This window comes from Fukomys damarensis, unplaced genomic scaffold (genome assembly GCF_012274545.1).
Source record: "Fukomys damarensis isolate Sample0158 unplaced genomic scaffold, DMR_v1.0_HiC HiC_scaffold_35, whole genome shotgun sequence".
Taxonomy (NCBI): domain Eukaryota; kingdom Metazoa; phylum Chordata; class Mammalia; order Rodentia; family Bathyergidae; genus Fukomys; species Fukomys damarensis.
In genome coordinates, this window is record NW_022900947.1 from 14,474,003 (window position 1) to 14,486,713 (window position 12,711).

Here is a 12,711-nt window from a genome sequence, read left to right on the forward strand (position 1 = left end):
AAAAGATAATTATATGAGGTATCTTGTTACAGCAACCAAAAGGATGACTAATACAGTGTGTTGCATTTTATTTTATGTAGAATAGCCTGGTTAATAATGGTGCAGAAGGAGACAAGACAGGAACAGGAGACTGGACCCTAGAAGTAACACAGGTGAGAGATGACAGCAGCAAGTGCAGCGGGCTGGTGGAGAGGGAATGGCAGGACAGACATGACAAGCACACAGAAAGACTTAAGAACTGACTGGGCTCAGTTAATTAGATGCACAAGGTTCTGAGGAAGGGTCCAGGAAGACAATTGGGTTTTTAGGTTGTGCCTAAGAGAAGGGGCATTGACTAAGAGAAGACAAGGCTGAGGAAGCAGAAATGGTGAGGTGGACATGGTCCATACGTGCTTTACTTAATAAGAGCAAAAGTTATCTGAAAAGTTAGGGATTAAATCAAAGCATCTGGTCTTTTCATTCCAAAATCAGGTAGTGAGCAGGACAATGGGCCAGGCCCTGGAAAGGAGGTGTGAGGAATATCAAGGTGATTTGGCTTAGCGCATCATCTTTTGAAAGTTCACAGATTAAGCAGAAATAGAAGTCTTGGCCCATTTCCTTTCCTTTTCTTTTTTTTTAGAGAAAGAGAGGGAGGGAAGATGTGAGATTGGGACACCAGGTAGTGGTACGGGGAAGGGCAGCTCCAGTTCCATGACAGGAGATCTCTGTACGGAAGGCTGGAGGAGTAGAAGGGCAGTACAGCAGCACCGCCTTCCCCCCAGAGGTCACCAAGTGGACAAGAAGACTGAGAGATGGGCGTGACACCCCACTAGACCACCTGCCAGGTCACACTGAACACAGCCAGCAGCAGGGCACTCTCGCTCACCATGGGCACATGGGATGTTTCAAAATCAAACAAAATGTTCATGATTAATTGCTAATTCTGCTGACTCCGAAGAGTTAATTTTTATAAAGCACGTGTAATCAACACGGTTTTGTCAAAAGAATCTGTAAACACACACACAGATTTGTATACATGAATAGTACCTGGATCTGAATATATCGTTCAGTGGCAGAGTACTTGCCTAGCAAATATGAAGTTTCCATCCCCAGAACTGTGCAAAAACTAAAAATGAAGAACAAAGAAAAAGTAAAACAGAAAGGAGAAGTATTTGAAAAAGGGAAGAGTTGACAGTGGTTACCTGTCACAAAGTGGGATGAGGTGTTTGTTGTAAGTGAAACACCAATATATTTCTGTTTATATCCCTCTGCATGATTTCAAATATTTAGCATGACGTTATTAGTTTAAAATTAGAAAAAAAAAACACAAACCAGCAAGCATCTTAATACAATCAAATATTATTAACTGATGCTTAAGGCTACAGATTTTGAGATGATATCACAGAGTCCTTATTGTGAATGTTAACTCTGTATTTAGAAGCATTAGATAGAAGAACCAAAGAACTCTAATGTCTATTGACATTACTCTAAAAAAAAGCATTAGGCAACATTTCTCATTTATCTCCTCATCTACATGGGTATAGATATTTCACGCCTTCAAAGGAAAATTTGATGTTCAGAGAAAATAAGTCACTTATCCGAAGTAGGGGATAATAACTGTACCTTTTGTAAGTGGGTGCATAGGGTTTGTAAGCTGGCGGCTTGGGCTCAGCTAGTCTTCGGAAGTCACAAGGGAAGCCATGGAAACTGCTCAGGCCCATTGACAGCCTGCTTTCTCAGAAAGCTGTGCTTCTTGGGAGTGTTACAGAAAGTTCTGCTGGGGCATGGAAAATAATATTTTAACTCCGCGCTCACACCTTGTGTCTCAGGTACATGAGTAATCCTTTACAGATAAGGAAGATCTTTTATTTGAGTCTTTTAAGAGCTGAAAAAAGCCAATTATTACCCACCCTCCCTCTTGATTGGAAGGGAAGATCTTATTCCCTAATGTGCAGACAGAGAGACAGAGCTGCCAGGGGTGACGTGACTTCCTGAGGATCACACCATCAGCCCTTGAAAGAATATCTCAGGAATAATACAAAAAAGTCATGACAAAAGAACAAGTGCCACATACAATTAGCATCATCTTCTATCCTAACCACTATATCCCACTCTTTGCCATGGGTATGCTAAACTCCCCCTCTCTGCCTCTCCACCATAAGTGAGACTTAGTGATTTTTATGCAAATGTTCTTTGTCAAAAATTTGGATCCCTATGACCTCACCCTCAGTTCTCTTCATTTGTTTTTAAAGGTCTCAGGGCAGAAGTTCTAATACTTTGGGATGAAGAAGGCTCATCAAAGCAATTTCTTCTCTGGTCGTTTCCTTGGACCACATCAAAACACTTGCAGTAAAAAAAAATGTTGGTGCTGTAAATCCCTAAGATATCTGGATTACAGGAAAAACACAGGGGGTGGCTATCGAATGTGCTTGAGGTGTGACCCCAAACCAGATGCAGGGGTTGCTTCTTACAATCCCCACTGAGATGATGCCGTATGGAGACCCCAGTAGGTCCCATCTTGGCAACCACCTTACCTTGGGTGCTGAGATGTGAAAGGGATGGGATGGGATGTCACATCCACGATGATGCTACATTGTGTAAGACTGCTCCTTCTCAAAGCAGAGATTGACTCTTGCTGCCTCTGAGGAAGTCAGCTTCCACCTCACGAGTGAGCCTGTGAGGGGCCCACATGGCAAGGGGCTCTGAGGGTCTGCTAGAGCTGAGTGGCTCCTGTTGATCGCCAGCGTAAACCCCAAGGGGCTGGATTCTGCCAACAATGTGTGAGCTTCAAAGAGGATCTAGGATCCAGAGAGAAATGCAGACCGACCAGCACCTTGATTGAGACCTTGGGAGACTCTGATAAGATAATCCAATTAAGTGATTTCTGGACTCCTGAGCCTCAAAACTGTGATGAAAAACTGATTTTTTAAGCCACCAAGGATATGATAATTTCTTATACATCAACAGAAATCTAATACAAGTAACTTTCATGTTTAGATAAAAGGATATTAAAAAGTATTAGAGAGGCCTTAAAGATATATTTGAGCCTAATGAAATCTTAGATCCATTATAACTCAAAGCAGGGAAAGAAAAGGAAGCAGAGAAAGATTGAGAGAAGATGGAATCAGGTGTCTATAGCAGGGAGGTCAAGCTACTTGCATCTGTCTTTCACCTCCTTTCAGAAATGAAAAGAACAAGTTTGGGCTGCATATTATTAATTTCTGTTTGAAATTGCCAAAAACACCTCCTCAAAATAAAACATAAGGTCCCAGGAGACCATTCACGACCACCTAAAATCAAAGTACAGTTATACTTGATTTTGAAAGAGCAGCAAAGTAAGATTATAAATCATACATTGTATTTATAATATATAATGATGCGTATTATATATAACATATTATGTACAATACTTAGATGATCTTCTAATTGTATGGCTCCAAAATGTCATTTTCTGTACACTGCCTATTATAATGTGAACTCAAAAAAATAGTTGAGAAAAATAGGATTCTTGAGTACCACCTTAGACTAAACTAAAACCATGTCTTTGTAGCCAAGAACATTTACTTTCTATACCCCAGCCCAGATGCCACACACACACACACACACACACACACACACACACCAAGGGCCTCATGAGCCAGTCTAGTGTACTTACTGGTGTTTGACATTTTAGGCATCTTCACAATTAGGTTAATTATTTTTTTGTGATTTGAAACCTTATAGATTCTTATATTTAGCCTCATGGTTCTCAATCTTGGCTTCACATTATAATTACTCAAAAAACTTTCTAAATCCTGATGCTCAAGTTTTTTCCCAGAGCAATTACATCAGAATCACCAAGCATAGTACCCAACTATTTGTAATTTTTGAAGCTCCCCTGATGATGGACACATGCAGTTAAATTTGAGGCTGCTGATCTGCAGATAACACTTGGTATCTTTCTGCATGCTCTCTAGTACATAATTGTGCAGCCCAATACCAGGATACTGCCTGAGAGCTACGTAGGCCAATCATGACTGCCCACATTGATGGAGCATAAAATTGAGGCTATATCTGGGGCTACAGGACATACTGACTCCTTCAGGTTGATCTTCACATTTATTTCTAAAATAGTAATGTAGTTGTCATTGTCCAAATGTACAAAGACAAAGACGGTCAAAGTAGTGAGTCAAAGGAGCTGTGCATTCAAGGAAGATACAGACCCAGAGGCGGGTGACAGCAGAGCTTGTACTGGCTGCACTGTGAATTCTCCTGCACTGGAAGCGTCATAGAAGCAAACATAGAAGAACCACCAACTCTGCACCTGCTTTCCACACCTACTACGCGGTGGTGTATTCCGAAGTGCAGCAAGGGTGAACAGTTCTGGCCCTGCGCTCTCCATCACCTTCAGCTGCCCACTTCGGAGACTCAGCGCAGCACGTGGCCCAAGGAACACAAATGTGTGTGCTCCAATGAGTAAGTCAGGCTGAGAGGATGAGAAATTGGCTCTGTCTTCCCTTTCTCCCATTCTCCACTCATAGCAACAATCCATGTTGAAAACGAGAGGGAAGGCGGTCAGAGATACTGGATGGGGAAAACACCAGGGGACTGGTAAGGTGCACTGGCACGGGCTTCTGGCAATTTGAGTTGCTTTCATACAAGTGTGACTATTTCAGATACTGAAGAATGGTTTATTCTTTTAATCAAAATATATGGAATTTTAAAAAGGTCTCATTACAATGAGTAGCCCAACTGTTTCCAGGGAAATGATTGTGATCTGAGGGCTTTGAGATAATTGGTATTCGGGAAGCTAAGGGCAGATGGTTTGCTTTCTCTGAGGGAAACTAGTTCCGACCACTGCCATTCTGCAAAGTGTGAGCGGGACAGATCGGCATCGGTGTTCCCCTCATTTGGCTTGATGGCACATTTTTTAGAGCTGTGCATTTGACTTGAGTAACATAAAAATTGAAAGGGCATTCTTGTTTGTTTTCTCAGAAACATGGATTCATATTTTCTGAACAAACTGTAAAACTCTTTGTTTTAAAGGAGTACATAAAATGTTCACTGGCACATTCAGATCTTTTGAAAATGTATCTCATAGGCAGGGGTAGGGTGGGGCAAAGTAAAGCAAGGAAGAGAGGGAGAAGAGAAAACACTTAGAAAGAGGAAGAAAGGGGAATGGGAAGAAATGAGACAAGAATTGAGTGAGAGAAGGAGAGGAGTAAAGAAGTGAAGAAATAGACATGGGGTTAGAGAGGTTGGAAAAGGGGAAGGAAGAGGCCAGGAGAAGAAGGAAAGGGGAGAAAAAAGAACCAAACAGGTAAGCAAGAGAAATAATAAAAAAAAGCAATGCAGTGGAGACTCCAGAGCCTGGCAATTTGCTGTCAAGTGCTACTCCTGTTAGACATGCTGCAGAGCTTCGCCCCGAAGGTTAATGATGGCAGTAATCACGATTCCAATTTACAGCGAATAGGATGAAAAGCAGCCAGCCTTCAGAGGAGAGACCCTACAGTGATGGCCCTGGAATAATAACACAGCAGGAGCTGAGGAACTTAGGGATGCTGGGAGGTTAGAGTAAGTAACCCTTTATTCCACAACCATTCTGTAGCCAATGATGTATAATCCAGTATTGAAAGAAAAAAGGAAATAGTTTGCTTATCACAAGATCCCTAAGTTACAGCAAGGATGTTTAGTTGTTCCTAAATGTTTGAAATGAGCTCCTTACAGCTTTATTCTGTGATTGTCCTTGCGTTAGAACTGACTTCGGGGCAAGGCTTGGTCATGTTTACCTTTCTTCTTTCTCAATGCCTGCTCTTCTGTGTTTTCCAATGGCCTGTGGTCAGTGCAGCTGTTTTGGTCCAAGGATGTTAACTATTGTAGAATGAGCACAACCGATCATTCTGTAACGAGATGTCAAGTGTCTTTGTTTTTCCCACGTTTATTTGCATGCATCATCTCGGCAGATTAAGTACCAAGATGATTCCTTTTAATCAGAGTCCTGTGGGTATGGTGGGTGCCCTGCTCCTCCAGCCCAGGCTCTTCCTCAAAGGCCTTGTGAATGGCCAAGGTTTGGAAGAGCAGGAGTCCACTTTGAGATTATGTAAGCATACAAATTTCCAACGATGAATGTCATTATACTGCATACCTTACACGTACCAATGAAATGAATTTAAAAAAATATACATCGATTATAGCAGGGCTCTAAATTTCCTTGAAAGGTCTCCAGGCAGCTTTATCTGATGACTAGCTTAACTTTTGCTTTTTTCCTAATAATGAGCCTCATAAAACTGAAAGGAAATAAATCTTAAAGAATGAAGGTGCCACTGAGGGATGCATGGGAAGCGGGACTTGCTCAAAAACAATAACAAACATTTTAAACTTGCCCCAGATCAAAATGGCTCTAGGTGTATTTTAAAAATACATTTACATTTTCCTAGTTGTGTGATTTCTGGCTTTTGGTTAAAACTTAAGACAGAGCATATACCAAGTATTCAGAATAAGGGTACATCTGACAGGTTCCTGGGATTCGCTCCTGGGCTACCACTCTCTGTGAAGAGGATCTACCCAGGGATGAAGTCATACGCATATCTGGATCTCAGAAAACCAGACTCAGTGACTCGTGCTTTAAATTCATTGACAGACTGGTCTCCTGCAGACAATAAAACTTACAGTAATTTTTCTCCAAGGCCAGAATGAAATTAATCGATAGGGCACAATCTGTAAGTGAAGCATGAGATTATAGCTAAGAAATGAAGAGACAACTGGAGATTATTGGAGTGAGGTCATCAAGCTAAAAGAGAAAAAGAATCTAACAAGTTAAGAACCAAATTGAATAAACCCTTATTGTGCACCCATTGTTGTTCGAGGGCCAACTCCACTGTACCGGCGCTGGTGCACCTAAGTGAGCCCCAATCCAAACGGATGCTGGTTGTCTTAAGACCTAGGGTGCACCAGTAAGCAATGGCCATCTGGTGGGACTCTCTGAGCAGGGTACACTTCCCACTTCCCTCTCACTTTTCCGCACTCCTCTGAGAATTGCTTGAGGTAAAGTCAAAAAGAAAGTTCTTACATTCTTAAATCCTCTGTAGAGAATCTGAAGCTCTTTCTTGGTAAATTTGCTCTGGGCTTCCAGCAGCTCCAGGGCTTCAGGCCGATGCCTGACGGTGGCCATCTCCAGCTCATCTTCCACGCTGTCTGTGGAGGAGAAGCAGAAAGAGTCTCAGAACCCGCCGCTGCTCACCGACGCTTATAATGAGCAACACAGGAGAAGGGAAAGACATGTTTGCCAGACGTCTGTGATTTCTCCCCAGAGGAAGGATCCTCGGGCTGTCAATAATGGTCTGTACATTTCTCAGATTTAATACTACGAAGCCAAGGCAATTCTGGAGAATTTGTTTTTGCACATTCTGCTCATTAAGAGGGACATCGCAATTCTAGTACTTTTACAGTTCAGTATAAAAGGTATCAAAAATCACCAAGAAGTCAACCTGGAATTTGTGTTCATGTACAAAGTACTACTTATAAAATGGAGCTGTTGTTTAATAACAGCAAGAAGCCCTGCATGTGTCATAGAACTTCCATAGAGAACTCTGCCAGTGCTCTCCTAGGTTGCCTTTGAAATCAGACATTTCACCGGGAGTTGCAAAGAAAATGTTCAGATAAGGTGCAGATCAAAGTAAGCAGCTTGCTGCTCCAGGCTGGACTGCTGTATTTGTAAAAGATGATTCCTTTTAATCAGAGTCCTGTGGGTATGGTGGGTGCCCTGCTCCTCCAGCCCAGGCTCTTCCTCAAAGGCCTTGTGAATGGCCAAGGTTTGGAAGAGCAGGAGTCCACTTTGAGATTATGTAAGCATACAAATTTCCAACGATGAATGTCATTATACTGCATACCTTACACGTACCAATGAAATGAATTTAAAAAAATATACATCGATTATAGCAGGGCTCTAAATTTCCTTGAAAGGTCTCCAGGCAGCTTTATCTGATGACTAGCTTAACTTTTGCTTTTTTCCTAATAATGAGCCTCATAAAACTGAAAGGAAATAAATCTTAAAGAATGAAGGTGCCACTGAGGGATGCATGGGAAGCGGGACTTGCTCAAAAACAATAACAAACATTTTAAACTTGCCCCAGATCAAAATGGCTCTAGGTGTATTTTAAAAATACATTTACATTTTCCTAGTTGTGTGATTTCTGGCTTTTGGTTAAAACTTAAGACAGAGCATATACCAAGTATTCAGAATAAGGGTACATCTGACAGGTTCCTGGGATTCGCTCCTGGGCTACCACTCTCTGTGAAGAGGATCTACCCAGGGATGAAGTCATACGCATATCTGGATCTCAGAAAACCAGACTCAGTGACTCGTGCTTTAAATTCATTGACAGACTGGTCTCCTGCAGACAATAAAACTTACAGTAATTTTTCTCCAAGGCCAGAATGAAATTAATCGATAGGGCACAATCTGTAAGTGAAGCATGAGATTATAGCTAAGAAATGAAGAGACAACTGGAGATTATTGGAGTGAGGTCATCAAGCTAAAAGAGAAAAAGAATCTAACAAGTTAAGAACCAAATTGAATAAACCCTTATTGTGCACCCATTGTTGTTCGAGGGCCAACTCCACTGTACCGGCGCTGGTGCACCTAAGTGAGCCCCAATCCAAACGGATGCTGGTTGTCTTAAGACCTAGGGTGCACCAGTAAGCAATGGCCATCTGGTGGGACTCTCTGAGCAGGGTACACTTCCCACTTCCCTCTCACTTTTCCGCACTCCTCTGAGAATTGCTTGAGGTAAAGTCAAAAAGAAAGTTCTTACATTCTTAAATCCTCTGTAGAGAATCTGAAGCTCTTTCTTGGTAAATTTGCTCTGGGCTTCCAGCAGCTCCAGGGCTTCAGGCCGATGCCTGACGGTGGCCATCTCCAGCTCATCTTCCACGCTGTCTGTGGAGGAGAAGCAGAAAGAGTCTCAGAACCCGCCGCTGCTCACCGACGCTTATAATGAGCAACACAGGAGAAGGGAAAGACATGTTTGCCAGACGTCTGTGATTTCTCCCCAGAGGAAGGATCCTCGGGCTGTCAATAATGGTCTGTACATTTCTCAGATTTAATACTACGAAGCCAAGGCAATTCTGGAGAATTTGTTTTTGCACATTCTGCTCATTAAGAGGGACATCGCAATTCTAGTACTTTTACAGTTCAGTATAAAAGGTATCAAAAATCACCAAGAAGTCAACCTGGAATTTGTGTTCATGTACAAAGTACTACTTATAAAATGGAGCTGTTGTTTAATAACAGCAAGAAGCCCTGCATGTGTCATAGAACTTCCATAGAGAACTCTGCCAGTGCTCTCCTAGGTTGCCTTTGAAATCAGACATTTCACCGGGAGTTGCAAAGAAAATGTTCAGATAAGGTGCAGATCAAAGTAAGCAGCTTGCTGCTCCAGGCTGGACTGCTGTACACCTAGTACCGCAGGCGCACACTGGAAGATTAGGGCCTCTTGTGTTAGTTCTATTTTACAGCCAAGAGAGTCTGTAGTTATAGGTAGGTTTTGATATATTTTACTTTGCTTTGTGAGTTACATTTAAACTATTATTTCTCAAAGATGCTCTTTGCAAAAAGAATTTTGTGCCTAGATGTTTGGGTGATGCTATAAACTTTAATGTAATTTTGGTAAAAAAAAGTATTAGAATATATATCTTTTATTTTATTTTTTAATTTATTTTTGTCAGTACCAGGGATCAAACTCAGAACCTTGTGTTTGCCAGGCAGGCACGGCGCTACTGAGCTCCATGTCCGGCCTTTGGAATACACACATTTTGAGGAGACCTATGACAAAGAATCCATTTTAACTTTGCTTACTACAACTCATCCCAAAGATATTTGTCCATAGAACCTTTTTCTTCCCCCAAATAACCTGGTAATATCCACACATTTGCCATAGGGCTTTCTCAGCCTAAATTTAGAGGCGGTATGGATATGTTACAATCTGAGTATTTATGTCTCAAAGAAGAGCACCATTCAGTCCCATGTAGCTGCAGTGAGGTAAGATTAAGTCCTAAATCACTACTTCCAGTGGTAATCCACTGGAATCCCATCTGGGGCTATGGCTTTCCTCCATTTACATCCCTTCCTCTTGGCCAAAGATTCTAGTCTCAGAGAAGGAGGCTAAGGAGAAAAGTCATTTGTCAGCACCTTTAACCACAAGGCCATGAGTGCCTTTAACCACTTTGTCCCATGGGCCAATTGGAAATGTGTCTATTTTCCCAAAGTTGTATCATTTGTAACAGGAACACCACCACCTCCTAATGTTTGTTCCTACCTGCTGGCCTCCTGCACGGAAAGCCTCCTTGAGGTCAAAACTTTCACTCAGCAGGGAAATGATCAGAGGAACCGTAATATTGGCAAGCCTAATTACTGCTCTCAAATAGTTTACAAAACACCAATAACGGTGATCAAATAATTACTTGGAATGCTGGTATTTCTCCAAATGAGCAACAAGAGATAAAAGCAAACATTAACTTTGAACTTTTTATGTTACAATAATTTATTTCAAAATAGTGACAGAAAAGCCTCAGAGTAGTGTTGAATAGGTAAGAACAAAACAAAAGAAATGAAAGGATGGGAAGGCTATGAATAAAGTCTGAGCTAACAAGGATAAAACTAATGAGGAAGTAAGTAAGATGATCACCTAAAGTAATGGAAAGAGCTAAAAATATAACAGAAAAGGCTGCTAGGAACTAACACACTGGCCTTAAACTGGTCTTTATAGAGAAAAATCAAGTAAACCGCAGTAGGGCTATTCCAGTGTTCTCGTTCATTCATCTGAATAAATGGGTTGATTTTGCTCAGTGGGTCCTGAGATAGGATGAGGGGAAATGTCACTCCCTAAGATTGCTGTGGATCCAAAAGTCTGAAATATTTTGTATTATGATATTTGCCAACACAGAAATAAATGCCATGAAATGGATCTAAGGTAAGTAGATAACATCAAATAGGTTTTACTTTCTTGAAAAAATGTCCTATGTAAATTTCTTTTGAATCATTTATAGAACAATTCCTTTAATCTAAAATATTGCTTTTTCCTTTTATTTTTTATCATTAAGTTTAATAGTACCTTTTAGGTATACCATACAGTTACATTCATCATTGGGATCTTGTACCTTTATGTGATGTATCTTGGTTTTTATTTTTCCCCATTCCCCTGCCCTCCCTTCATCCCCTCTTCCCTTCCCTATTTATAAAGATTTTTGTTTCCACTTCTGCTCTTCTCATATTTTTCCTTTTCCCTTCTTTCCTTTTCTGCTGTGTAAAATGGACAGATTCTTCACGATCCAATTCAATTATCAGTGTTTTCTTTCTGGAGCCCCCCAGGAGGCAGAACTGGAGACTCCCCTGCAGCCCCTTTTATTTAGCACACAGAACACATCATTATGAACTGTTCATGTTTGTCTTTGCCATTGTGAGTTTCCGGAAGACGACCAAAATCTTAGTATGTGTGTATATCCTCCGTACCTGTCTCTGATGCCCTGTAGGCACGAGTTATTTGATAAATGAAGGAGTAAATGAATAAACAAATAATACTGATGCTCAATTTTCCATTTCTCTGGAGCTCTTCAAACCTAAACTTTTCTTCTTAGGAATATTTTCAAACTGAGCTTTGTGGGCTGTTGTTGGACCTTAAATGCCTTCTTTCAGAATCACCATGTTCCCTATTCACTGTTCCAAGAAATAAAGTACAGGCAAAAGTAGAGGAAATTTTAATCAGATTTTCTGAGCAGTCTTTCAATCACAACATGACCTTGTCTAGACCCAGTGACCCTTTCTCTGGCAAGAAACAAAATAGCACATTAACCTCTTGGCCTTCATACCACACAGCAAGTCTGAGCCCTACTACAGACTTTCTGTACAAAGTTTCTTCCTCCAGCTGTCTCAGACTTGCAGATGCTAAGTCTGAGACAAAAGGCCTTCAAGGCTGAAGGGTCAGTATAATTGAATTAAGTGTGTGCAATAGGATGAACATTGCATGCAATATTCAAAAGGCTCCACGTTGAAGTGTCTGCCTGTGGGCTTTCTTGTTTTCCTGGCTGACTGGTACTTTACTTCTTAATGACTTTTACCTGCCAAAGGGCTATTTCTATTTCCAGGAGGCTGACGAGCTTTAACAACATACCTGGAATCATAAGCAATCACCAGCATATGATAAGTTTAACAAGGAACACCCCCGAACCCAATCAAGTCTGAATACGGGGTGGGGGGAGCATGGTGTGGAGCTCGTTGTGATTCTGCACAGGACGGTGGATTCTCCTTGTGGCTCAGCCAACATAGGTCAGTGTGCATTTTGGGGGATTTTAATATAGTACCTCACATTTACTGAACTCCTGTTATATGCCAGGAGGTTAATATGCCTTATCAACATAATCCTGATCTTTATAATAACCTTCCCAATAAGGTAGAATTATCCATTTTTTACTTGGTTGAGACTAAATATCAAAGAAGTGAAGAAATTCATGGCCAGATGTAGCATACAAGGAAATACAGAGACTTAATTTATACCCAATCTTTGAAGTCACACCTTATACTGTTTCTACCTGGCCACATGCTTTTTTTTTTTTAGTGAGTTTATTGGTGCAATCAAGGTATACAATACAATTTACATTCATCATTGGGATTCTGTACCTTTACATAATAGGTCTTGATTCTCATTTTTTCCCCTTGTCCCTGCCCTCCCTTCACCCCCTCCTCCCCTCCCCATTTAC

General features: G+C 41.2%; 1 protein-coding gene across 3 annotated transcripts in view; it reads right to left on the reverse strand.

Moving 5' to 3' along the window:
• Kcnip4 (potassium voltage-gated channel interacting protein 4) overlaps positions 1–12,711 on the reverse strand; it is a 499,970-nt gene that overhangs the window by 94,506 nt on the left and 392,753 nt on the right. For 2 of the 3 annotated variants that reach the window (XM_010610432.3, XM_033758817.1), the window contains exon 1: positions 7,028–7,159. In XM_010610432.3, the coding sequence (XP_010608734.1) occupies positions 7,028–7,129 (102 nt within the window). In that variant the 5' untranslated portion in view covers positions 7,130–7,159. Of the gene's footprint in view, positions 1–7,027; positions 7,160–8,771; positions 8,897–12,711 lie in introns of those variants that run through there. The other variant, XM_010610433.3, reaches the window with a different exon arrangement.